The following is a 27,006-nucleotide window of genomic DNA, read 5'->3' as shown; positions in this document are numbered from 1 at the left end:
TTTTTAAAGATGATTGGGTCAAAGGCGATATCGACAATTTTCAAAAATTTATAACAGAAACCTTGGAAAGAAAAAATCATCAAAGTATAAATTCCGAAATTTTCTATTTCTTCGCGAGTTTTTGGTGCATTGACGAAGAGAAGTGCGACAACGACAAAAATCGCAATGAAAATTTACATCAATTTCAAGATAATCGTGGAAATTTTCTGCTTTCTAACGCTCAAACTATATTGCAGATTTTCTGATATTTGCATAAGAGTGTCTAAATCATGCTGTCGCTTGTTACTCAGTGAACGGAATTCGTCAACCTGCTCCTTCAATACGCGGTTAGTCTTCACCAGGTCTATGTATTCTTTCCGAAAGAAACCAACATCTTCTTCATATTGATTCAATCTTTGAATAAACGATTCCATCAGGGCGGCACTCACGTTTTCTATTCCAAAGTCCACAGTGTTTCTGTAATCGCCAACAGAACTCTCTGACTGAAGCGTTTCGGGATAACTCGGATTCTCGTTTGTTTCAGTCATCTTTTACGCTCGAGTATTTTGTAAAAAATATGATTATACAAGAAAAATTATCAAAGTGAAAAGTCTATTTTGCGCGAAAAAATTCAAAGCAAATGTAAGGTTAATATTTAACAATACCGTCAAGGACTCTGACTGCATTACCACTATAAGTACTGTACCGGTTGTCGTAAGTATCTATGGCATGGAAGTAGACACTTTCAATTATTGTTTTTATAGAATATTTTTGTTTATTTACAAGTCAAAACAGAAGTGTCAACGAGTTCTAGACATGAATCCCTTTGAAAATATCAAAGGATAATAAGAAATCAAGAATAGACATGGGTTTTTGCGAGGTAAGGATTCCTTACTAAGGAAGACAGAAATATAATAAAATGTTTTTCGTTGCCTTAAAAACGTATGCATTTTTGGAACTAGCATGGAGCAGGCTGAAAATAAGGCATGAAAAATGAATAGATACGGAAAAATGAGGCAAAAGACGTTCAGAAATAGATTTTAAATATGCTCTTGAGCGATTTCTGGAGCTTCTTCGAGGCCACTGTTTCGGATTCGGATTATTGATTGCTGAAGAAAATGAAATAAGAGATGAAAGATCTGTTGTTTGGCTTACCGTGAAGATGGTGCTGAGTCGTTCAAGATCCTCAATTTGTTTCAACTTCGATGCTAGAATTCTTGTGTTTGGTATTGCTCGGACGAGTTCTCGGAATCTTGTCGGGAGGTTTCTTTCATTGAGCCAGTGTTGGAAGAGGAACCAGTACTTTTTGTTGAGCGCTTCGACTTGATTAGGGTCTTTCAGTCCCGCAATGTCTAAAAGGCATTATCACTGGCAGCAAAGATTAAATAAGGAACATAAATGAATCAAAGAAGAAATAAAATCGAAAAGAACTTTCTGAGCCCTATTTATTGTATTCAATTCAATTTACCGTGGTTGAGAAAATTGATCAGTTTGATGATTGACAATTCGTTCTTTGTAATTCGAAGCCCTGCAAATTGCGCGTAAACTCTCAGAATATCCTCGACGATGTCCAAATCTTCATCTTGGATTTCCGCAGCGCTAGAAATCCATCATTAACTGCGGTCCGCTTCGTTTTCTGTACCTAAGGGACTCTGATTTCTGAACTACTTCTCCGAGCGTTTGAAAGATATCATCATGGTGAATCGTGAATGTATAGAGAACCATAGTTTCCGCCCTGAAATGACATAAAAATAAGTGAAAAGGAAAACGTGAAATCAAAACCAAGTGTTCATAAGAAGCGAAATATGATCTTGAAGAGTGATTTCTCCAGCGAAGGGAAGAGACTTGGCCCAGTCGATTTGCTTTTTGAGCAGCTCATCTGCTGATTTGGCGAGAAACAGAAGCAGTTCCTAAATTTAAGGTAGAAATAAAGGGGTTGAAAGGGGCTTACGCTTGTATTTAGCGATTCGCGGGAAGCCACACTCTTGAGAATTCCGATTTGTTGGAAATGGTCGAGGTCGAGGATTTCTCCAACGGGGTCGATTTTCGGCACGATTTTGGGCATTTGAGGCGTTGAGGTGAAATTCATGAATTGTGGCTGGAAAACTGTCGCTAAAAGAAAAAATTGAAATCAAGGAAGAAAATAGGAGCGGTTTTTTAAAAGTTTGATTCTTACGAGGTGGATTTTCAGGAATACGAAGAGCTGGTGGCGCTGGCAGCTGCTGGATTGGTGGAGAATGATTCGAAATCGGCGTCGATTCTTTGTGGTTCTCATTGAAGACCGTTCCGTCCATGACCGCTGAAATCTCCTCTGCGCTCATTTGAATCGGCCCGATCGACTTGTTCCTTCCTCCCGGCATGCCATCTTCTCGAATCGCCTTTCTATTCATTCCCGCTTCGAGACATCTTTTCAGCCGACAGTACTGACATCGATTGCGCTGCTTTCGGGACATCATGCACATTTTATCCCTGGTGCAGCGGTAAACTCGGCGGTTGCAAATTGAGCGCTTGAAGAATCCCTTACAGCCTTCGCAGGAGATGATTCCGTAGTGGAGTCCTGTTGCTCGGTCGCCGCAGATTCGACATGTTTTTTCGCCATTTCGGGAGCCGATTTCGGATTGATCTGAAAATGAAATGAAAAATTAAATAGAAACCATAAAACTTTGAATCGTTTTTTTTTCTTTATAAAAATTTTGGGGGAGATTTTCTAATCCTTCTTAATTTATTTTAATATCAATCATAAAGACAATCAATTTCCGAGATGGTTAAAAAGAAACTTTTCCGAGAAGTCTTACGAGCAAACAAAGCGCATCCAAGTGTGTTGAAACCCTCGTCATGTTTTTATTTGTCCCGTCAATCTTCTTTTTTTTCTCCGAAGAGGGCTAAACTCACTCAGCCGCGAGTTAATTGTCTCACTCCGCAAAATTTTGGCGCGCCCCACTTGACAACAAAAAAAGGAGGACAAGGGATCAGACTTTTTGGGGCTATGCGAAAAAAAGGAATCGATAAATCCATACTTGATGGGCAAAGTTCGCGCAAAATAACACCCTTAACTTGAGTGCCTAGTATTCAGAATATAGATTTTTTCAGAATTAAAGAAAAAAAACCATAATTTTATTATTATTTTGGCCAAATTGAAGTTAAAAGATTTGATTTTTCTTGATAATTAAATTAGATTTTTATCAATATCGCAATTCGGTTGATTTTCGACTTACCATGAATATGAGAATGCGGAGGCGAATCAGAAGAATTGTCCGATCTTGAGCTGCCAGTATCGTTTAGCGAAGCGTTGGAAGAAATGTACGTTGGAGTCTGATTAAAAGCCTTGAGCGCCGGTGAAGTCGCCTGCTGAGTTGCGGGATTGAGATGAGGTCGGAAGAATTGCGCAGCGGGATATTGATAAGGGTTGTACATGCTCATCATTGGGTTGAAATTCATCGGAAATCTGAACGGAAAAATGGTTGGAATTATTATTATTATCTTTTGAAAGGCACAAGCGGCTTTCTTTCTAAATTAACAACTCTGAAGCTTACCTCATAACATGTGGAAGTGATGGTGTCGGAAGCCCCCCTACTTGGGGTATCCCTGTGCGACCTAAGTCCAGTGACATTGATACTTTCTGTCAGTTATCTCTTATAAAGTATAATGTCTCTGATTGAAAAGTTTGGATTTCTGAATTTCAAATCTTAGTCTTCTGATTTTGCTGAATTCTGAATTTGAATCTGAGTTCCGCTGACTGTGACTGAACGTTGTTGTTGTTGATCGTCGACCCAGACTTTGGTCGTTAGGCGGCGGCGAGAGGGCGGCCGTTGGCTCCGCGCCAACACTCAGACTTGATCATCCCAGACGCTCCTTGGCGCCTCATCCTCTTTTTAGAGGATCACGTCTGTCAAAAGACGAGGGATAAAGAAACAACGGCTGAGCTCCTCCTCCTCGTCTGGGCGCGGATTGTCTGATTCAGACCCGATCAAGTGGAAATAAACAAGTGATCGTTTCTGAAAACTGGTTTCTCAAAGTCTTCTTCATTTACTTTTTCAAGAAAAAGAAAACTTATTATTATGAATTATCTATCGTTCGAACCGTTTGCGTAAAAAGCGTTGTCTTTAATTCTTGTTTAATTATAAGTTATATCATTTTTTTAGAAACTCTTATTTTTTTAAAGTCTGAGTTTTAGACAGCTAAGTTTTCAAAAATTCGCTTGGGATCAATGATCTTTTCAAAAATCGATATGGATTTTCGTCCGACCGCCGACTGATGCTCAGTGGGATCCGTCAGATTTTCACGGATCAAGTTCTCTTAAACCAGCTTCGCTATTTCTTGAAGCGGAATAAGTTATTCCGAATAAGAGTACTTCCGCTCTGACAGAAGGAAGACACATTTCAATTAATTTAAACTGATTTAAAAGACCATAAGAGTGGTATTCAAAAGACCGATTGATAATTTTTAGATTAAACAGTTTTTGACCTATCCAAAGCATGATGTTTCCATTAGAATTTCTATGCGGCTTTACTTGAGTGAAATTTTAATAAAGGAATATAATATAATAAAGGAATGTACCTTGAAATCAAAAGTTGAAATGGGCGGCCCAACGTCAAGACATCCGATATTGAGTTGTCCTATTTTCGTCTCCGCGAAATTTTATGATCTCAGACACACAAAAACGAGGCCAGTACCAGACAAGTGCTCGTGTGAAGTTGTTTTCTAAGAAAACACCGCCAACTTTTCCCCCCTCGTCCCCTGCCTGACTGTAATACGGTTTTACTAATACTGAACTGAGCTCAGTAGCCGTGTTAATTGAGCAGTGATGATCCAAGTTGTGAAAGTGGGATGGATCAATTTCAAGATTGAAAATTAGGGCGATAAATGATTATCTGGCTTAAAAAGATTTGTCCTTGAAGAAAAATCAAGATCAAATTAAATTAAAAGGAGTAAAAAAGAGCTTTTTCTTAGTAAAAGCGTTGTACCTTGGCAATGATCAGAAGTAGCCCTGCTTTGGCTCAAGAATAAAACGCAGGGGAAGGTTTAAGTGTGGTAGCAAATGCGGGTTTTGGAAATTCTTTTGGCTAGTACTTTTCGGTAGCTAGTAGCGATGATAACGAACCTGCTTGCATCGGTATTACGAGCATTCTGAGATGTCGAGTCAAGTGGCTTCAAGTGGCCGACGCAAGTTTCTAGGCCATTTCGATGAAAACGAATACCAAAAACCACCAAAAGGAGTTTACCACTGTAAGTGAGGAATTTTTTCGTTTTCCCGTCCTTTTAAAATGAACTTTAAAAAAGACAAAAAAAAATTTTCTTTGTCAATTATTAGATCCGTTAAAATGGAGGTCACCAAAGTTGTTTGTTGGAAATAGAAGAAGTTTTGTTTGATCGAAAAGCAATTTCCTCGTAATTTTAATTACGGTCGAGCTGATCGGAATCAGTTGCCCGTTTTGCGTTAGTCTGCTGAGGCGTGAAAGCGGTGATTTTGACGAGTGGCGTCGAGTTTAGGATGTTGCTCTTTCAACTTGGTTGCTCAGCGGCCGCGACTCAGCCGGCCCTCGGCTCCAGCTCAGAAGACACGCTCCGCCAAGCTTGAACAACTCCCAAAGCTTTGAGCACCTTGAGATGCGCTTCAGAGTTCATTGAGTTTATCCATCCTGCTTTTCACAAATTCCATTTAGATTTGAACATAACTTTTGCCAAAAAATGGCCTTCCCGGTTCTAGCTCTAGAATTTTTGGCCTGCAAGAAAAACAAGAACACACTAGAATCAGCAAACAAACGATTTTGACTGACTCTTTTTTTTTACATTTTTGCGAAAGAAATTGATTTTATTCAGGTACAATTGCGGTCATCGTCGGATGATGGTAGATCGTTTGCTCGTTCGCCTTTTTCAGGAAAACGATTACATAGCCGCTCGGGCCTTTATTCGGCTCGTATCCTTCGTCAATTTCTCCATTCTTGGAGTCGTTTTCGTTGTGTAGACTTACTTAAACGTTCTACACAACGATTGATTCGCTTTCTACGAGTATTTATTAATTAAAAAAATAGGAAATCTCAGGTACTTACGATTTTCTTGTGCCTCTCGGACGGAATAAATCCGTAGACTGACCATCTCACTAAAAAAGGCCTCACAACAACTTCTGCTCTAGAAAGATTTTTGCAAAAAGCGATGTTTTCAAAAAGATGGAATTTTTCATCTAGAGATTTTCGACGTTTCTTGATCAATTTTTTTCGACTTTTATAGCGATATGGACGATTTAAAATTAGATTTTTCGACAAAATTTCGAAATTTTCGACGAGAATTTCGATTTTTTTATCAAAAAGATTCGAGTTTTTCGACTAGGATTAGAATATCAAACGTACTTTTTGGAATACTCTAAAGTTAAAAGTAGAAACTTAAGTTCGTTCTCGCCCGCGGCTCGTATCAGTAGAAGTAGCACTTTAAAAAAGGTTGCGATAAGGCCTTCCACGTGGGAGGTGCGACCACTGCTGATTATTTTCTAAACACTTGGGCCTCAGCGACGTTCCTCTCAGAAGAAATAACACGTAACGTAGTTTTAACGCAAAATCGGGCGACGACTTTAATTTTGCGGCTTACTTGAGGCCGCTTAACACGTGCTCCAATTTTTCGTACTGAAAAAAACTTCTCAAAAAGTAGACAAAAAATCGAAAATTCCAAAGTCTTGCCACTTTAAAAGACTATTTTCCAGACAAAACTTGTCCCATTTCTTGTCAAGTTCTTTGGGAAACGGAGCGGATGGCGGATAGAAGCTGCGGGGTCTAGCGGCGAGGCTCATGCATATCTCGCGTGCACTGCGTATTCGACGTACGTGGCGATTTACCTCGTTACGGCAGCGCTAGATTTACGAAGATTGAGCGACGCCATCAATTTAACCTCGACAGATGGCCTTCTACACGGGTTAATGCAGGTTCGAGCCGCGTCATTTTCTTCCCATGAGTTTTAGTGGTACTAAAGAAGAATAAATAGAAAAAACGCTTTGACGAATTTTGAAAAGACGCGAATTTCGGTAGAGAGCAAGGCTGATTATTTGAGTTTCGTGCGGTTTCCGTTTTTGAAGCCTCGCACTCGTATCAGCGCGCTTTCTCGTTATCTGTCAATTACAGATGTTACACGTCAGAAGGACACGCCGCGGGTTGAAAGCTCGAGAACTCTGACTTGTCACTTGAATCAGACTTTTTGACATTTTTCAATAATAAAATTCTAAGAATATTTTTTGTAGACAATAAAAAACAGTCTTTTTTTTGCAAATCAAATTGATTTTCGAAACTATTTTTCGTTTCAAAGACTTTGGTCAAAAAATTCATCGAAAATGAACTTTTCTTATCAGAATATTTAAAATTCTGAATATTCAGAATATTCGACTTTGATTTTGAATTTTGAATTTCGAAAAAAATTCTCCGAACTTGACTTGTCCGGATTTCACCCAGGATTAAATCAATCCCTCGTAGATGAAATTTGCAGCTTTATTTTCACTGCAGCGCACACTAATTCCTTGAGAAAATACCGCAGCTCTTTAGATAAGCTCAAAACGTGGGGTTGAAAAAATCAGCACGAGTTTCGTTTTCCAATTTCATTTTTCAAAGTAACTTTTGATCAAAAAATTTGCTCGACAAGCATTTTCGACTATCAACAAATCGAAAGAATTAGCGCTTCTGACCCGTGTGGGCACAGCTGTTTGACTCTCAGCGACTTAGTAAAGCGACTCGTGAATTTTTCGCAAAACGACTTATGAAGATTTGTGCCCACGATTTCGCCATTGCACCATTATGCTTGTTTTGGGGTTAATTTTCTATCTGGGGCGGCGGCGGATGACTCAAAAATGTGAAACAAGAATGGCAACGCTCAAAAGAAGAATGCAGTGATTTCTAGTGGAGAAAAACAGAGTCAACTTTCGTAATTCAAAAACGCTCCCAAGTCACTTTTGGACATCCTTGTTTGACGTTTATTCTGACAAGGGCGAAATAGGCTTATCGTTACGCTAGCTTATCTTCAGGGATAGTTCCTCTCACGCTTACTACGCATGGTTAAAGATAAAGAGTTACTCTGGTTGAAACTAGTTCAGGTGTCTATTTTCTGCTGACATTCGTCAACTTTTGCGTTGAAGAAGTCTTCTGAGTTCTCCTTGGAATTCCAAGCCGAACAGGTTGATCCGATTACGTTCACGTTCCTTCGTAAAGCCAGCGAAAAAGTTGGCAGCAATCCAAAAACTCTAGAGCTCCATCTCCTTTTCAGCAGAATTTCTAAAGCCAAGCTCTAAAGAACCCCTCTAAGTGGCAATTTTCGAAATTTCAACCTTCGCTAACTCCGTTCTCGCGCTCGAATTTCAATAAGCCCTCGTTTAATGATGATCAGAGTGATCCCTCCCCGGATTTTCAAAGTGGATAATTTCATTTTTGACCCTCCCGTGTTTTCGGGTTAAATATGCGGTCGCTTCCGAGTACTACGGAGTTAGCGAGAGACACGAGACGCACTTTGATGACGAATCGTATCATGACGATATTTTTCACCAAAATAAATTTCCACTAACTAGGCCTGAACTCGTAAAAGGAGAAAGAATGACTTGGAGGAAAAAGATTAGGCCACGTTTTCGTTAATCCTAAACGAGGTACTTTTCAATTTGTTCTTTTGAGAATCACATTTGCTCCCATACTTACCAATAGAATGACGGTCTGGCTCCGTTTCTCAGTGAGACACGTTCGAAAGAAGCATGCTCTGTACTCAAGAAGGAAAGGGCGAGCTTGTTCTAACTAGCCTTGAGGCTGAAGCACGTGAAGATTTCTTGTCGATCAGCTTTTTGAGCTTGGAAAATTTGACCCCAGGACATTTTCTGTCTAGAAGTAGAACTACTCGTCCTACTTTCTAACGCTACTTTTCAAAGGTTCGTTACTTTGGCTTATAAAATCTGACATCGAGGTACTCTTTCTGCGAAAATCATCAGAAAAGCTTACAAAAAATGTAAGGGCATTTTTAAAGACCTTAAAAGCGTGCTGAGAATTGTGAATAGCCAAGAAATTTGAATAAAAATCAGTTTTCTTCCTTGATTTCAATCAGTCTTTCATCAAAAGTTGCCGATCCATATTGATTTTCGAGAAACGAGATATTTGAGAGGAGATCTCGAAATGCAAAAAGTGGTACGAGCGGATACGTTCAGAGAATCCCACGCTCGATTTCATGAACGCTCACGCGTGCTCGCGCGCGCCAACTATCGAAAGTGCTCCAAGCGCCGCGCTATAAAATCATCGCATCAGCACTGCGAAGATCAGTTCTAGCTCAAGTATCTAAACTCTTCTAAAACTTTTCAAAATGAAGATCGCCGCCACCCTCGCTGCTTTTGTAAGTATCAGAGAAAAAAATTTAAAAAAAAATAAAAATTTTCGATATATCGATTTGACATTTTACTTCTAGGCCTCCGCCGCCGAATGGCAAGGACAGAACGATGTCCAGACCTGCGGTGCCGTCGCCTCCGTCGATGCCGGTGACTCCCCAGTCAACGCCACCTGCACCATCTCCTTCGGTGGTTACGCCACTTCCTTCGTCTCCGTCGGTGGTGTCTTTTGGACTTCCGACTCTACCTTCACCTCTTTCGAAGGTATCTTCGAGGGTTCCACCGTTGAGGTCCTCGCCTTCTTCCCACAGTCCTACGATGCTGATGGAAACCTCGACAACTCCACCTGCGGAACTGAGGCCGACATCTCCGTCTCCTGCGTCGACCAGGGAGCCGCCGAGGGCCGAGCCAACCTCATCGGAAACTTCGCCTTTGCCCCAGACAACAACAACTTCCAGGTCCCAGTTGCCAACGCTGACGACTCCTTCGCCGTCGATCTCTCTTCCTTCGGTGCCGTCCAGAACCAGACCTGCAACGGTGACGCCATGTCCACTTCCGGAAGCTCCCTCTCCTGCGCCTTCGGTGATGTCGCTCAGATCTCCTACTTCGGATTCTCCTCCGACGCTCAGCCAGCCAACCCCAACTCCCTCTTCGCTTAAATTCAGTGTTTTAAGATCACTGCTTTTAAAGCCTATTTTAAAACCACTACTATTGTAATCCGTACACTTCACCTTTCACGCCATTCTCCGCTGCAGGAATGAACCTCAACTTTCGTTAAGCACTTGAAGCTCTCCGTGGGCTCTTAATACCAACCGGTCTCTGATCAAGCCGCGAAGCAAGACTCTCCAAAGGAGACCTCTTGTTTCGTGGGAAATGACGAGACCGCACGGTGCACGCGTGATCGACAGGTGCGTCGTGACCTGCAGCGGATAGCGGAGTACTTTAAGCTTCGTCTTACCAAAAGTAGGACCTAGTCCTTGATCGAAATTTTATGACGCTACTGCTCGCTGTAGCCGAGGAAGATTGATGAAGGTGAAAGGCTCTGTCTATATTTATGTAAAAGAATTGCCAAATACAAAAAAAATATTCAAAAAAAAAAAATCACTTGTCTCTTTCTTTTTGTCATAAAAATTGCAGGATTGGATCTTGAGTTTGAGCAGAGAGAGTTGTTTGACCAGGAGCAAGAGAGTCTTGGCCAAAAGAGCTTCGGACCAGGGCTGCTGAATTCGGAGCGTTTGCGTTTACCCGCGATTTCTTTGGCGGAAAATCCGCAGCTGTTTCACGGAAAATCCGCAGTTTTTTTCACGGAAGATCCGCCGGTTTCAAGCGGAGAAAAGGGAGCGGAGAATCGCGGATAATCCGCCGAAATTTCCGCTGAAAAGACGAATTTAAACGGTGTTCCTCCCTTTTGATTGGCTAGAGAAAAAGGGTAGCGGGTAATCGCGGACGATCCGCGCGGCGGATAAACTCGGACGATCGGACGATCGGAGAATAGCGCGGAGAAACGGAGAAAATCAGCGGATCTTCCGCCAAAAAATCGCGGGCAAACGCAAACGCTCCGAATTCAGCAGCCCTGCTTCGGACGGATAGAGTGTCGTGCGATTTTCTATGGAAGAATTTGATAAGAGCAGTTTTATCTTACTAGTTCTTACCTTTTTTCTCGCTTTTTGTCCAGCCAGCGCGGGAGCACATTGTCTATCGTCGGGGATTTTGGTAGAATCGGGCTTGATTGAATGTAAACGAAACGATATCCTCATTCTCTTACCCATTTGTGCCTCTTCCTTCTTTCGAATTCGACCTCGTCGGGCGAGTCCAAATAGAGGACTCCCCGCCAACTTTCAGAATAAAATTCTTCAGCCTATTGAAATGCTCCAGATTTGAGTAATAAATAACCGGATTCAATGCTGAATTTCCCCAACCAAGCCAAATCGTTATGTCGAAAATGATGTTGACCCCTGGAAAAGAAACTTTTTTAAGAAAAATAAAGAAAGGGGGTTCTAAATTAGGCTCTAACCATCAAAAGTTGAGGGAAAAACGCTCCGAACGCTCTGCAGAATTGAAAAAGGAAGCCAACAAAAGACGAAGCAAATGCTTATCAAGGTGCAAGTCCTGTTCAGTCTTCTTTCCCGACGATTCTTTTCGCTGGAGGATAATGCTTTTGAAACATCCAGGCTTGGGGCTCTAAAATCGCACGTGATCCGATGAAGACTATGATTAGCGACTCACTTGCTGCAGAGGGGCTCGCTGATGGAAAATAATGGCCCCAGCCGGTCGTTTGCAGCGATTTGCTGGGCCGCTCTACAATTTCAATTTTTAGATAGCGTGTTTCAAGACACATGTTTTTAAGACTCTGAAGTTATTATGCAAGCGACATGAGTTGAATTATTTTGTGTTTCTGGTTGAAACAGCCAATTCAGCTAATCATGCTCAATTTTGTTTTTACAAAGCAGTAAGACAAGAGTCTGAGGCTCCTTTTTGAGAAGTCGAACCTTGGATTTTTTCGCTTGAGCATTCCAGCTGGCGATGAAAGCATTCTTTTTCGATTCCGCTCGTTCAGCTTTGCTGAGACAGTGATGATACCAATATTGGAGACGACAATGATGATTCCAGGAATGATGAAGCTCACCGTCGCCGAGCTACGAAATGAGTGAAGTCGTTGAAATCAAGGAAGACTGACCATATTGCATAAAACGGGCTAAAGCTCGCCACACATTCCCAACGCATACTGTCGCTTTGATTAAAGAGCCTGGAGCGGAGCATGAGCTGATTTTCCTCGTCGACAGAATGTACTGTAAGCGCCGAGACGGTAACGGAGATTATCCAGACAATGACGATTACTTGATCTGCTCTTCTGTCTATCAAATATGACTATTTATTGGGTTCGTTTGATTTGTAAGGGGAAGAAGTCTTAATTATTTAGGCGGCAGCTAAGAACGTCAATTAACATGTTTTATGGTTCGCTTATTTTTTCTCCTTCTGAGTTAGTTGTCCCCGACTGTATTCCAAATTTACCTGTGTACCACTTCGGAGGAATCGGCCGCTTGCAAGTGAACCAGCGATCCAGGGAAATGATCATTAAACTGAGACACGAGGCGGTACAGCAAGTTATATCTACGTTCAAGAATCAAGATCATAAGAAGACAGAAGGGTGTACCTAGCGTTATCCAAAATTTACAAGGAACTGCGCTTGGCCATTCATTGAATTCCTGATACAAGGCGAGGGGAGTAACGATTATTCCAATCAGCAAATCTGCGACAGCATTACTTAATATTTAGCCATTATTTTAGACGACCAAGAGTAGAAGGTTCAAGAAACTTTTATTTCTCACGTGGAGAAAAACGCATAATGGTGATGAGGAGGATGATCTTACCTGAAAAGATAATGGTAGGTGATCCGACGGCGACGCTCAGAGCCGCTGCTATTCCGTGGCGGCTTAAATCGCAAAAGGCCTAGTAAATGGTTTAATTTGGGGCACATTTATATTCTCTAGGCGTTTCCAGAAAAGAGGGGTAAATATATGCAACCTTTTTACTTCAAATGAAATTGGCCATTTCAAAATATCTCGCCATCTTTTTTAAGAAGATGATTCTTATGATATAAGAAGCATAAATTATACTGAAAAATTTCTCAAAAAAATTATAATCTAGCTTTGATCATAAAAAAACTCTATTTCGCCTTTGTTTCGCATCATCTCTTTTAACTTACCATAAATCGTAAAGGCATTTCCTATCACAATCCAGAAAACAACAATGACTCCGATCGTTAGCCCAACAACAGACCCTAAAACAAAGCTAAACTTTTTTCTCTCAAGTAATTTTCTCGTTGATCGTACATTTGTGCTCTACGAAAAAAAGCATAGAGTCATTAACGAACTGATTTTTCATAGATTTCATAAGGCTTTTAAAATATTTATTGCTTCTGTAATAATTGATAGAAGAACGTATAAAAACTATATCTTCTGATCTGAACTGGCTTGCGCACACGCAATCGTCGAATTTCGCCGCTATTGAGCGGATTATTTTCAGATTTCAATATGCTGAAGAGCGGATTATAGCTTCGCATGTGTACCATATAAATTATATGATATAATCTATATGACGAAGAGAGGGGTTATCATTCGAGCCAATGATTCGAGCCATCCAATATCTCTAGAAGCTGGGCTACTGCTTAGGGTAAGGGACGCGGAACTTTTAAGGGGAGGTCCGGGGGGCGAAGCCCCCTGGTTTATGCCTTAGGCCTTCGGTTTAGGGTTAGGGGCAGCTCGAATGATAACCCTCAACTACCTGCCAGACACCACCCCTTATTATTTACCAAGAATCGTGAAGCTTTTCAAAGCCAAAAGCTCATTCTCTGTTTCTTCAATCATCTATCCATTACTTTCAATACCGAGTCTAGTTCGCCCCCTGCTTATTCCGTTTGAGAAAATAAGTTTGGAATGCTTTGCGTTCTCCTTTTCCGAGGCGCTGTTTTCTTGACTCAAACCTTCTTGGCCATCCCCTTTCTTCGGGATTAGCATTGGCAAGATTCTATATGCTTTAAATCTTGTTTTATATCTACAGATTCATCTATTTCAACGGTGTGACTGATGGAGAAGACTAAAATTAAAATTATTTTGGCAATAAAATCTAAGACCAAATTTAAGATGCAAAGATTACTTGTCTTTTGAAAGACAGGAGATAAATTATCGGGGTTCTTGCTTGCTAATCATTTTTTCTGACTCGAAATAAATCAGCTGGGCTGATGATAGTGCAAAAATTTTACCTCTGAAATCAAGGAAGAGATCCTACCTGATGTCCCTGAAATCTCTGCCATTCGTCACAATAACAATTTTTTTATTCAAAAGAAAAATGACGAGTCAAAATAAAATGCATGTAATTAGCATTTGAAGAGGGTATATGCATGAGGACGATCTTGGATTATTGAGCAAAATCGGACATGCGTGAGGATGCGGAAATCTGTCTGATTAATGCCCTCCTAAAAGTCAAGATAATCATCTGCATCGTTGAACCAACGAAAATTGGAACGACCAGACTTCTGCTGATTGAAGTTGGCTTCGATTTGGAGGGCAAGAAGGGTTGGCTCGATGAGTAATTATGCGGAAACGATTGAGTAGCGATATTTGAGAGGGAAAAAAAATGAAATTATTCGGAAGAGTTGTAGGAAGAAGATGGTATTCGAGGCCAATTCCTGGCTTTTGGCAATTTCGGCAAGAGTTTAGGAAATATTTTTGAGCATTTTTGAATCATGACTTTGTGGGCAACGAGAAATATTTGAAGAAACAGACGCAGATGTATGGAGTTTCGATGTTTCTTTTCCCCCTTTTTTTCTTCTCAAAATTCATAAACTCTGGAAAAGAGCTCTTGAACTAAGTGCCCTTTACTTTGGCTACCGAGTACTGGCGAGGGTTTACGACTCTCCTCAATTCTTAGACGGAAGAATAAAAAACAAGTTCGAACCCTGGATTCACGAGAATATTGGAGCTTTATTCGACAAGAGCATCTGCTCGTTTGAACGTTTCTGTGAATGGATGACAGAAAACTCGCATTTGTCGCTTTTTCTATTAATTCTTAATGCAGAATTTGAGGACAAGTTCAAGGAGCTAGGAAATCAGTATCCAAGTGTGCAGAATTATGTTGATGTATTCTACGCTGCGATTCGAACTCAAACCATGTAGGTTATAAACCATTTTTAATCAAAAATTTACACTAATAAACATTTTTAATTCATGCTTTAGGGTCTTCAAAGACGACGATGAGCCACTACAAATTGAGGAGTCCCTTTCGATAGTTCAGAAAAATCCCGAATCTCTGATGTTTAACTCACCTCCTGAAACGACTGTCGAAAATCAACCAAGAGTGTCGAAAATTTGGAAATACTGAAAATCAAACTATTTTTTACTGAAAAATATGAAGATCACAAAGATGAGTGATAATTATTGTAGCGTAAAGTTTGTTTTATCGGCCATAATTTATGGGATTCATCTAATTAGTTTTTTTTTCAGAAAGTTATGCAGCATAACTTATGCTGAAAGTTTTGCCTTCAAACAATGATGTGGTTACAACGTATTTAAAGTACCTTTTTCAGCAAACTCAAATTTGCTAAACAAAGTTTAAATTGTTGTAAGCTAAAACAAAAGCTTAAAAAGTGCTGCCCGTAGGTCCTTTAGAAACATTTTTTACCCGTAGTCTCGGCATTTTAGACCTCTGTCTACTTTTCATTGACCAAAGTATAGGTTTCAAAAGTTGGCTGAAAATCGTTGTTGACACCCTTAATTGAAAAAAGTGAAAAAACGTACTAACTTATTTTTTTCTGTTCGGCTTGAATTTCTCGGCACACATCTGAAAGAACTCGTTTTGCTGAATTTTGTGAGCCTTCAACAGTTGAAGTTCAACTGGCTTCCAGAAAGTTTCGGAATGAACATTTTTATGCATTTGAAGCTTGGAAAATTGCCGAAAATTTTAGAATTGACCCCTGAGTTTGACCCCAGATCCGTCAGTTTTTGAGTCATCAATGATTGACTCAACATGGTCAAAAAATAAAAAATAGAAGAGCAGGCGAATGATGTCTCACTTTTTCGACGAAGTTGTATCTGAGATTTTTTTTATTTGAAGCCAAAAACCCTTTGAGGAGACGAAGTTAGGTTTTGAGTCAAACGCCTTGATATACCTAGTAGGTATGGTCTTAATAATGCAGCATTATTCATTGTTTATGAAAAGAAGGAATTTACTGTGAATATTGTAAAATTTGAGAAAAATCCGTAGCACTAGGTCGCGAGAGCTATTTTTGTACATTCGGCAATTCGATCGTGAGCGCAATGCTGACCTCGTCGCATCGCCACCTAGCAGCAGCGGGTCACGCGAAACACTATAAATCTGAATTTTATCGTTAAAAAAATCATCAGAATATCCTGAGGAAACAAAAATGAAGGTAATTTCATAAGAAATATACGTTTACTGATAGCAGAGAAAGAAACGTTCAAAACATAGATAATAACGAACGATTTTAGCTTTTTACAACTATCATCGCCAGCGCTGTTGCAACCCATTACAGCTCGTCGAGCTCCTCCAGCTCCTCAAGCTCCTCAAGCTCCTCTAGCTCTAGCTCCTCCAGCTTCTACGACGGAGAATGCGGTGGAAGAATCACTGATACCGAGACGATCATCTACTCTCCTGGCTTCGATCGAGGCATGTACTACGACTGGCTCAACTGCGTCTGGGACATCGATTTCGGAAACATCCCTGGCTTCAACATCGTCGCCAACACCTTTGATGTCGAGGAACACTATGTCTGCGGCTGGGATTTCGTCAAAGTCGAAGCTAACGGTGATGAATTCCACTTTTGCGGAGAAGCCGCACGACGACGACGATCTTCTAAAAATAAGGAGGACGAAGATGGCAAGACGTTTTACGACCTTGTCAACCCCAGCAACGACGGATTTCCTGATTTCTTCGTCAGCGGCGGTCAGGCCACCATCACCTTTTTCACTGATGAAACCGTCAAGCACGCCGGCTTCGAATTCAGCTTTGAGCGAATGAGCCGACTCCAAATCATCGAAATGCACTTGAACGTGAGTCTAGGGAAGATTTTTCTTTCAAGTCCAAAATGATTTTCAGCGAATCTTTGATTCTTACAACGGAGACGAAGACTACTTCCCCCGATACCAGAAGCGAATGACCAAGATCCTCAACAAGATGAAGCGATCTGAGACCGATGATAGCTGCTACGCTGAAAACGGATTCGAGGCCGAAGCTGAAGACATCCAAGTCTTCGACGCCGACGACATGTGCAAGCTCAACGGCCAAGTCAACGCTGCCATCAACTCCTGGGCGCGAAACTGGGCTTGCGAGGGACGAGGCCGGGTCCACCGACAGATCATTCGAGCTGCTCGAAAGGTCCGAAACTTCTACAACGATAATTTGTGCTAAATATTCAAATTTCTTTGCTTGCTTCATATTTTATTTTTATCGAAATAAAATAGATATATTCACCCGCTTAAATTGTATCTTCATTTTTGTATAAACATTGTAGTGTAAGTAATTACGTTAAATATAATCTAATAAAAAAAAATTGTGTTGTCGTACTTGCACAATCGGCTAATAATGGGAAAATTCCTTATCGTGGAGTTGATAAGGAACTGAGAAAGGCCGGTTCAGCTTTTGTGAAAAAGTTTGATAAAAATCTATCTAGGTCATTTTTGTTCTTAGCTGAAAATGTGATGGCTTAATAATGCGGCTAGAATTATGAATCAACATAAATCTCTATTCTTTGTTTACAAAAATTTTTGGTTTATCTTCTCGAGACTGAGTGCTTCGAATTATCAAAAATACTTTGAGGCACGTTGCAAGTTTCGTTCTGTTTAACCAAAAACGGTATTCTGCTAAAAGACAGTTTTAAAGTTAAGCTTGCTTTGGCTTCTTCGAACCTTAACTTATTCTTGTTTACTAAATTATACTTCACTGAAAACATGTAAAGTCGCTGACATATTTAGTGAAAGCACGAATTGCCCGTCCCAAAATTCTGCCGCTTTTCTCGAATAAGATCCTAAGAATAACCCGAAAAACCCGCTTCTGCCGCTTTTGGTGCAAAATTGAATCTCAAAACCGGCAGAAATCTGGTGTTTACTGTTACATTTTCTTGCTGATACAATTTGTGATGGATCAAAACCACCGGTTGATAAATTAAAAAACATATCGGAAATTACTATCAATAATCTATTTTGGGCTAAATTGATGATCAAAACATGATATCGGAGCATGTAAGGTCTTTTTTGTCAATTTAGGCTTTTCTACGGATGATGGTCTTGGTGTAAGATACGAGACAAAACAGTACCGTGGGGCCCTGATCGTGAGCGTGATCCTGACCTCGTCACATCGCCACCTAGCCGCAGCGGGTCAAGCGAAGCACTATAAATATCAATGTCATTGCTAGTTTTATCATAAAAATATCGAGAGAAAAGAAAAAAATGAAGGTAATGATAAAAAAGAGAAAATTTCAAGGATTCCAGAATAATGAACTTTCAACTAAACTTTAGCTTTTTGCAACTATCGTCGGAAGCGCCGTTGCGTACAGCTCTTCGTACAGCTCATCGGGTTCTTACAGTTCTTCCAGCTCTTCAAGCTCTTCCAGCTCTTCCAGCTCAAGCTCTGCCAGCACCTACGATGGAGAATGCGGAGGAAGAATCACTGATACCGAGACGATCATCTACTCCCCTGGCTTCGATCGAGGCAGCTACTACGACTGGCTCCACTGCCAGTGGGACATCGATTTCGGAAACATTGCTGGCTTCAACATCGTCGCCAACACCTTCAATGTCGAGGAACACTATGTCTGCGGCTGGGATCAAGTCGCAGTCAAAGCTAACGGTGATGAATTCAACTTCTGCGGAACCAATGGCGCAAGACGACGACGATCCGCTGAAAATAAAGAAGAAGATGGCAAGACGTTTTACGACCTTCCAAACCCCAGCAACAACGGATTTCCTGATTTCTTCGTCAGCGGCGGTCAGGCCACCATCACCTTTACCACTGATGAATCCGTCCAAGGTGCCGGCTTCGAATTCAGCTTTGAGCGAATGAGCCGACTTCAAATCATCGAAATGCACTTGAACGTAAGTCTTAGGGAGATTTTACTCTCAAGTCCTTAATGATTTTCAGCGAATCTTCGATTCCTATAACGGAGACGAAGACTTCTTCCCCCGATACAAGAAGCGAATGACCAAGATCCTCAACAAGATGAAGCGATCTGAGACCGATGAAAGCTGCTATGCCGAGAACGGATTCGAGGCCGAGGCTGAAGACATCCAAGTCTTCGACGCCAACGACATGTGCAAACTCAACGGCCAAGTCAACGCTGCCATCAACTCCTGGGCCCGAAACTGGGCTTGCGAGGGACGAGGCCGAGTCCACCGACAGATCATTCGAGCTGCTCGAAAGGTCCGAAACTTCTACAACGATAACCTGTGCTAAATGCTTATATTCATATTCTGAATTTGATACATGTATTCTTGTTTCTCTTTGATCAAAATCAAATAAATCAACCGTATATTTCTGGAAAAAATCTATCTATAAAACAATTCATTATGTGACATAATTTATGTCACATGATTAATATGCAATATAAGTAATCATAAAATGAGAAACGGCGATTTTTGTTTGCCAAAGTTTCTATGAAACCAGTGATCTTATTTTGCCAAAAAATCCTAAAATGCACGCAGCTGCTTCTAAGTCAATAAAATTCCGGATCCCATACTCCAAAGAATTCTCCTTCAGTCTCGAAAATGAACGATTTTTTCGAAAAAATAAGAGAATTTGAGCGCTTGGGCCACGATGTTATATTCAACTATCAAGGCCTAAAGGACAGTTATCTCAAGTGCTACGAAGTGATTTACAGTTTTATCGCAAACAAGCGGCAGTTGTACTCGGAGAGCAAGAAATTCAACTGGAATGGACCACAAGAAGAAATTGTCAATGAAGTCCAGCTGCGACAAATTTATACGCGAGTTTATCATGTGATCGACAAAGTATCGAATCATTTCTATCAACAGGAGATTGGGTCAGAAAAAGGGTTTTGGAACACGTTTAGGTCTATTTTCTTGTCGATTGAGGCTTCTTTACTGATGATGGTCTTGGTGGCAATTCGGCTTCGATCTCTTTTATCTTCTTTTGCAAATTTCCATAGAGCGTCAATTCGACAATCTCGATCATTTTGAGCTTTTTCAAACGATTCATGATCTGCTTAGCTCGGTTTGCCGGCATCTTCTGAGTTAAAACCTGAAGATATAATTGTAAGACAATATTGATTTTTAAAATGTGTTACGGAGAAATGAGCATTTAGAAGTTCAGGAACAAAGTTTTCTTTTTTGATGACCTCGATATCCATTTCCTTGCATAAATGCTCGAGAAACAGATCCTTTGCCCTTGAAATACATGTTATTTTCAAAGAACGACTGGTTTTCGAAAGAAAAATTTGGTACCTATAATTTTCCAGCTTTTTCGAAGCGGCCAAATATGCCTTGAGAAGCTTTGACAAGTCTTTTTGTTGATTCATCAATAATTTTCTCAATTCGCCCGTCCCCACTACTTGGCCTTCAGCAGAAAGCTCCTGCTCTGATTTCGTTAGGCTACTTTCAGTCTCTGCAATACTTGAAGGGACACCGGGGAACTCAGGCTTTGTTTTTCTCTGTTTAGTGCATTTGCAAAGAAAAGGTATCTTTATCGAAAATTTCATTTTTCGCGGCATTCCAAAATCCTATCTACCGATCTCAGTGAAAAGGTGCGGCGGCTACAATAACTTAGCAAAAGCGTTTCAATACTGTCACTATCTCGTAACTAAGGGGCTCAATGGGCCAAACAGGAAGGATTATTTCTTTTCCGTGACCTCAAGAAAGTGCCAGTTCGACCTGACAAATAACGAGATTTCCGAATTTTACAATTATCAGCAAAATTGGCTCAGGAAATTGGCTCTAAAGATAAAATCTCGAATATCCATGGCTTCATCAAAAATCCTTATAATTGTGAGCCTTTGAAAAGATGGCTCCGATCCACAGCCCTGATAATCGTCGACGAACCGCACCGGGTGGAATCAACGAAGAGTACCAATCCGTCAAAACCGAGACAAATCATCATGGCAAACTCAAATTTTGCTTGCAAGCTCGAGTTTCTCCTTGGTGACTATTTCATCGGAGCTCGTCAATGTGTAGAGGCATATTTGAACGGGACAACTTACTCGGAAGACTTTGGTGGGACCGTTCGAGTGCAGCTCAAGAATAATAAGAAAATATGAACGGATACGGATCTTTACAGAAAATTCTGGAAGGCTCCTTTTGTTTACTTCTTCCGAATCGAACGTGAATATGACCTTAGACGGGCATCATCAAACATTGGTCAGAGAAAGGCATCTTCCCGGATGTTTGACTTTTCAAAAGTTGGATTTTTATGATTGCAGGTGGCTTTTTACTATTTGCACACTGGGTTTCCTTGAGCGCAAAGTTTTGAAATAGTATTTTATGGGTGAAGTTGAGTTTATTCAAATATCTTTCGATGGTCTTTTGCGTGAAATAACAAACGATGCAATATTTGTCTTTTTGATGAAAAATGCTGCTCGTTCAAAAAAACCTTTGAATCTTTGAAAAATTCATTTGTATCCAAAAAAAAAGTTAACAACTGGAAAGTCGAGTTTCGAACGCTTCGACTTCCCCCTGATACGACTCAATACCGGACTTCGAATGATAATGTACACGAGCAAATATACACAGTCGAGTTCACTTTTCCTCTGCAGCTCTGTATGTACAGTCTACTCGAGTTTATTTAGTTTCACCGTTATATAATAGTCAATAACCAAATGGAGTTGATCTCGGTTCACTCGAACCCCTTCGCCATCTGCGTCCATGGAACTCAAGAAGCCAAAGCGGTCGGCTCGATCTTGTGGTACAATTATTTTGGGTCGATTCATGAAAACAGCCAGGCGAGTCTTGGGGCGATTTCAAAACTGCTCAATGATTATTTGGTCAATTCAACGAGTCTGGATGAGAAGCTGAATCCTTTGAATGAGTATCAACTCTATCACATAAAAATCAAGATTGGATTTTGAAATTAAGCATAATAGAAAAATTTCCGACTGAAAATCCTTAACAAAGCTTACTTCATTTCAATCAGAGCAAATGATGATGGAATTCAACGATTCGACTCTCGTTTCGTGGGTCAGTTTTAACAGATTACAGGCATGGAGTGAGCGTACTCTTTTCGACCCAATTTCGAACTTTGATGTGAGTTCACTCTTTCAAGATGAACACGTCCAATGGCAGGTTCACATTTTGGACTTGGTTCTACGGTTCAGTAGAAATTCTGAAAAACAGCGAAAGTAAGACCTCAGCAGTTGTCGAAAATGTACTCAAATATGACCGGCCAGCTCAAGTTCAATTTTTTATTTGCATTCATTTTATCTCGAGTTGAACGTGACCAACTTTCAGTTTCGAAAATGTGGAACGATGGGCTTTTGATCGGTTACCTGAGCAAATTCCACACCCAGGAGGCATTGACCGTCGCGGCACAGAATAACTTTTATGGGTACGTACGATTTTATAATATGAACTCATTGACTCTCAGTACAATGATTTTACGATTCTCGGACAGTATGGTTGGCGGCCTAAGCGCTTCTGTGGTCAATTGCGGTATTCAACACGTCAAGTACTTCGACTACCTACAGTTATTTTCCTCTCTTGTGGACATTTTTTGTCACAAATTTTCATAAAAATGTCCACACGGCGTGTCCACGCGGGCGAGAATGGGTTAAAGGGTGGGTCGTCAATATGGATTTTCAGGGGTGATCAAAATCACACTTCTACATATAGTCTGCATATGATTCATATGATATGAATATTATATTTTTAGAATCTACAGATCCTGACGAGTCTGTTGAGCCTAAAATTATTTGCTAAAAATAAGTTTTAGGGGGTTAAATTGAGAAAAATGTTTAAAAAATGACAATTTTTTCTGAATTTTCGGATTTTCGCCCTACTTTGAGGGCATTTTAAACTGATTTTTTCCAGCCAAAATATTTTCTCATTGTCGCCGATAGATTTCAACAACCCTATTCTTTTCACCTGAGAAGTTGGAATTCTTCTACCTAATCAGGTTTTCCCGCTTTTTTGCGCAAGAGAAACCCCGATATTGACGACCTCCCCCTTAAAATTTATTCTTCAATAAATTTTTCTTCGAAAAATGGCAAAATTCATCTTCGAAACGCCTTTTTTTTGCCTCTTTTACAATTTTTGGTCATTTATCCTGTATAGTCCATAGATTTTTTATAAAAAATCCTGATTTTAGAAAAAAAACCCTGTTTCTTCTTCTTAAATTTTCTGGGCTGGACAAATGTCCACAAAAGTGGAACATTATCCTAGCAAAAGTTTCCCTCGAAAACCCCTTATAATGAATAAAATGTCTGGGGTCCACAAAAGAGGAAAAAACTGTACTTTATTCGTAATGTCAAATTTTAGCCCTTGGACGAAAAAAGATATTCAAGAAAAATCATTCGTCAAATTTATTCGCCAAGAAAACAACATGGAGTACATCTTTCATATTCGAACTCTTGAGCGATTTTTTCAAGGACAAGATCTTGCGTACGTTATTTCTGACTCTTGAGATTGCTTAATTTGACTTTAAGACTGATGCAGTGCAAGAAAGAAAATGTTTTGAATATAAGAAGATATCCTGTTACAAATATGAACCTCCAACTTCCGAAAATTCCTGAAGGCTACTGCTGATAATACAGAAAAACATAGAAGAATCATTTCTTGAGTCTTGAGTTAATGCATCAAGGTTTATCGACAGCAAAAAAAGTAGGTCAAGCAAACATGAATTTACCTTGAATAACCTTCGCTTTGCCACCGTGTTTTCAAATTCATCTGAAAAAACATACACTATGCCGGTAGTACGTGAGCATTCGACAGATTAACATCATGTCAGCTAAGCATAATTCACAAGAAAATTCGCTTTGATTGCATTTCGAAATGCGGACGTTAGCAAACACTTTTCGTCGAACACAGGGTCAAGCCAGTGCAAAAGGAGTTAGGTCAGCAAAACTCCATGCAGCTTTTTTGTTTGATTCTTTGGCGCAAGATGTGAGGCCATTTAATGACGAAGTTCTGAGATCATTTTCTCTTTACACGAGATATGAATTTTCTACCACCTCGAGCACATGAACAAAATTTTGGCTTCAATGGATTACCAGACGATTTTTCCTTAGGAAGGGGTAAAAAGGTAAAAAAAAAGAAGAGGCCTTCTTTAAAATAGAAAGGTGCAAGTTTCATCCCTTAAAAGATGATATCTTCGATCAAAACCCCACAACTTCGATTCAATTTTTACCAGAGCAACTTTCAATGAACCAGCAACAGCAATCAGGGTACCAAACCGAACACGACACTCAGATAGATTTCGACTTGTTTTCGCGGCCTTCTTCGATTTCGGAGATGTCTTCTGGCTCGTCAACGATGTCGTCATCGTCCGAGGTCTTCTGTAATCCTCAAATTCACCAAAAAGAATCAGATCAAAGAGGATCACCAGTCTGCGAAATTAACGCCGGAGTGATCGACAATCATCAAGAGCAGCCTGAGAAACAGCCAAGAAAGCGGAAAACATTTTCAAAATATGCGGGCGTAAAAATGGTACAGTTACTTGTTCCTTTCAGTCCCTCCTTTTGATCAACTATTTTACTCTAATCTTAAGATCTGTCAAATCTGCGGTGGTAAGGCTAATGGTCTTCATTTCAATGTCCTTACTTGCGAAGGTTGCAAAGGAATCGGGTCGGAGAGACGTTATTATTATGTAATATACAGTATGTTCTATGTTAGACACTGTAACAAGACGTAACAAGACGGGCAAAGTTTTTTTATTTGCATGTTGGCAAATTTGCTCTTCTGTCTGGAACATGCTTAGACAGGGTAAATATGGGACGCATTCTGAATCGCTCAGCAAAAGAAGCTTCGAGAATCTGGGGTCAAAGCTAGAATTATGAAATTTTTGACCCGCTACAAAGGATTCTTTAGACGATCCATTCGCTACCAAAAAACGTACAACTGCCGAGGCAAGGAAAACTGCGAAATTCTCGACGACCAGAAACGAAAGTGCTGCCACTGCCGTTTGAAAAAATGCTTGATGATGGGCATGAACACGAGCTTTGTGATGAGCGAAGAACAGATTCTGAAGAAACGAAAAGCGGCGGAGAACAAAAAACTAAAAGCGAATGTCAAAAGCAAATGTGAAAGTGAAGAGATGATCGCAATCGAATGTGTTTATAAGAACTATCAGGAGAATATGAATGAGAAAATTGTCCCAGAAGAAATGAAGTTTCATCGAGAGTTTTTCCGAAAGCGACTTTTCTTCGAGCACAATTCTGAGCGTGGTAAGTCTTGATTCAATCAAATAAACTAGTTTTCTTATTCATTACTGAAAAAAACAAATCAAGGCCAATTTCAATAAGGAATAGAAATTCTAAATCCTAACCCCTCATGTTTTTGTGCTCGTTGGAAAGAGCGTAAAAAGTAACGTCGAAAAAAACTAGTTTTAGAGACTGAGTCATTAATGACGTCATAAAAATAAAATTTTACTCTAACCTAAGACGTTTTTCTCAGATTTATGTCTGCAGCTAAACCGACAATCGAGAAATATTATCATCGACAAAATGAAATTCATCCATCTTGCCGACCTAACAAATGCCTCTTTTAATGTAAGAACTGTTAATTAATATCAATCGTAAATAATTAATTATATAATATTGTAATATGAAATAATTTTTTTATATTTTATCCCTTATTGTCTGAGAACGACTCTTTAATTCTCTAAATTTTAGAACATCATCAGATTCATCAAAAACATCCCAGAATTCAACTATCTCGACACAGAAAATCAAGTGAAAGTCATCAGAAGCTGCATTTTCGAGATCCATCTTGTAAATCTCGCTCAATTCTACGACGAAACTCGTGATGTCCTTACCATCGGCAACACAAGTTATTCCCTAAGTATGCTTGCGGAAACTGGAATTCCAGAAAATGCGATGGAAAAGTTCAAGTCGATTTTGCTGGCCTTCGATAGAATGCAATTGACAGAAAAAGAACTGTCTCTGGTAGGAAAGAATGACGGCGGAATTGTTCAAAGCGTTTTAAGCTTCTCACAACAATCATCTTCTCCGAGGATCGAGGCTACAACGACCAGTATCTCTTTGAAATTCAGGAGCGCTACGCTTTTCTTCTTCAAAAGACGCTCGATGATCGCCAATTCAAGCGCATCAGAAATCGCTTTCCTGTAAGTCCCCTTCTTTTTCGAATTTTCACAGCCCAATTTTCAGGAGCTTATTTTCCTTCTTTCTTCAATCCGCTGTCTCTCGATAGAGTTTCGACCCTTTCTTCAAGCCCTGACAAATCAATTTCCTGACTGTATACCACCTTTGATAAAAGAAATATACGACTAGAAATACTTTTATTCAAAACCTAATTTCCAAAAAAAAAGAATCTAAAGAGTTCGTTCAAGAAGTGGAGCGACTGACTCTCGTCGGTCTTTTCTGCAGTATCCCTGGCAGCTTCGACGATTTTCTTCGTCGTCTAAATCGGCTTCGGCTACCTGTTGGTCAACACTTTTTCTGGGTTCATCTCCTTCGAGGCCATATTTTAACCTGTTGCCGAGCGCGTAGCAGTTTCGGTGCTTTGACACGCCCCGAGGCTCAAAAACGGCAATCTCATTGGCGCGGAAGGCAAATTTTCGCCTTCTGCTCGGCAACGAGTTACGAGATAAAGAACCCTTTCTTCGGACTTCAGGCTTCTTCTTTTTCTTGGTCTCCCGAACCCAGGGAAGAATGACAGACTGAAGGGTTGCAGTCATAATCAAACATAACAGGAAGAAAGAAATTACCTGAAGATCAGTCTGGCAAATATTTTCCCGAACTCTTCTCACAGCATAAGAATACTCCTTCATCAAAGATTCGAGAATTTGCAAAAATGAAGGACAGATTTTTTTAATCGAAGAACTACGGGCTTTTGAACTTGTTCCTGAACCATTTCTTCGTAATGCTTCGCAGCCAAAGTGAAGAGATGATCCAATATCTAAAAAGAACATAAAAAATTTTTGTAAATTCGCCGAACCTTGATGACTGAAATCAAAGAAACGCCAAGAAACAACCCCGCAGCACCGCCCAATTCGCTCACAAA

At 40.2% G+C, this 27,006-nt stretch overlaps 7 protein-coding genes across 7 annotated transcripts; 5 read left to right on the top strand and 2 right to left on the bottom strand.

Moving 5' to 3' along the window:
- Positions 1-728: 728 nt before the first annotated feature.
- On the bottom strand, positions 729-3,767 carry LOC145702370 (nuclear receptor subfamily 6 group A member 1-like). The gene is made up of 9 exons (XM_081779592.1): positions 3,513-3,767; positions 3,195-3,424; positions 2,156-2,602; positions 1,931-2,091; positions 1,762-1,889; positions 1,622-1,714; positions 1,448-1,578; positions 1,135-1,331; positions 729-1,088 (listed from the first exon to the last, which is right to left on the bottom strand). Exons 1-9 carry the CDS (start codon positions 3,587-3,589, stop codon positions 1,020-1,022), a joined length of 1,533 nt encoding a protein of 510 aa, XP_081635718.1. The 5' UTR covers positions 3,590-3,767; the 3' UTR covers positions 729-1,019.
- A 5,458-nt stretch (positions 3,768-9,225) lies between these two features.
- LOC145703517 (uncharacterized) lies at positions 9,226-10,407 on the top strand. The gene is made up of 2 exons (XM_081780880.1): positions 9,226-9,318; positions 9,391-10,407. The coding sequence occupies exons 1-2, from the start codon at positions 9,289-9,291 to the stop codon at positions 9,967-9,969; spliced, it is 609 nt and encodes a 202-aa protein (XP_081637006.1). The 5' UTR covers positions 9,226-9,288; the 3' UTR covers positions 9,970-10,407.
- Positions 10,408-11,723: 1,316 nt separating this feature from the next.
- On the bottom strand, positions 11,724-13,677 carry LOC145701087 (D(1B) dopamine receptor-like). Its single transcript, XM_081778315.1, has 8 exons — positions 13,623-13,677; positions 13,017-13,091; positions 12,682-12,760; positions 12,465-12,574; positions 12,323-12,421; positions 11,988-12,165; positions 11,800-11,946; positions 11,724-11,736 (listed from the first exon to the last, which is right to left on the bottom strand). The coding sequence occupies exons 1-8, from the start codon at positions 13,675-13,677 to the stop codon at positions 11,724-11,726; spliced, it is 756 nt and encodes a 251-aa protein (XP_081634441.1).
- A 2,549-nt stretch (positions 13,678-16,226) lies between these two features.
- LOC145704489 (uncharacterized) lies at positions 16,227-17,279 on the top strand. The gene is made up of 3 exons (XM_081781942.1): positions 16,227-16,238; positions 16,318-16,878; positions 16,925-17,279. The coding sequence occupies exons 1-3, from the start codon at positions 16,233-16,235 to the stop codon at positions 17,234-17,236; spliced, it is 879 nt and encodes a 292-aa protein (XP_081638068.1). The 5' UTR covers positions 16,227-16,232; the 3' UTR covers positions 17,237-17,279.
- A 941-nt stretch (positions 17,280-18,220) lies between these two features.
- Positions 18,221-19,361, top strand: LOC145703218 (uncharacterized). The gene is made up of 3 exons (XM_081780546.1): positions 18,221-18,279; positions 18,343-18,918; positions 18,965-19,361. The coding sequence occupies exons 1-3, from the start codon at positions 18,274-18,276 to the stop codon at positions 19,274-19,276; spliced, it is 894 nt and encodes a 297-aa protein (XP_081636672.1). The 5' UTR covers positions 18,221-18,273; the 3' UTR covers positions 19,277-19,361.
- Positions 19,362-22,014: 2,653 nt separating this feature from the next.
- LOC145701086 (signal transducer and activator of transcription 5A-like) lies at positions 22,015-23,571 on the top strand. Its single transcript, XM_081778314.1, has 5 exons — positions 22,015-22,169; positions 22,279-22,375; positions 22,415-22,495; positions 23,305-23,427; positions 23,472-23,571. The coding sequence occupies exons 1-5, from the start codon at positions 22,094-22,096 to the stop codon at positions 23,569-23,571; spliced, it is 477 nt and encodes a 158-aa protein (XP_081634440.1). The 5' UTR covers positions 22,015-22,093.
- Positions 23,572-25,435: 1,864 nt separating this feature from the next.
- On the top strand, positions 25,436-26,273 carry LOC145701085 (oxysterols receptor LXR-alpha-like). The gene is made up of 4 exons (XM_081778313.1): positions 25,436-25,532; positions 25,656-25,928; positions 25,970-26,107; positions 26,151-26,273. The coding sequence occupies exons 1-4, from the start codon at positions 25,488-25,490 to the stop codon at positions 26,271-26,273; spliced, it is 579 nt and encodes a 192-aa protein (XP_081634439.1). The 5' UTR covers positions 25,436-25,487.
- Positions 26,274-27,006: the final 733 nt, after the last annotated feature.

Source organism: Oikopleura dioica, chromosome PAR (genome assembly GCF_907165135.1).
Source record: "Oikopleura dioica chromosome PAR, OKI2018_I68_1.0, whole genome shotgun sequence".
Taxonomy (NCBI): domain Eukaryota; kingdom Metazoa; phylum Chordata; class Appendicularia; order Copelata; family Oikopleuridae; genus Oikopleura; species Oikopleura dioica.
Note: the sequence above shows the minus strand (reverse complement) of the source record. Positions and strands in the feature narration are given on the sequence as shown.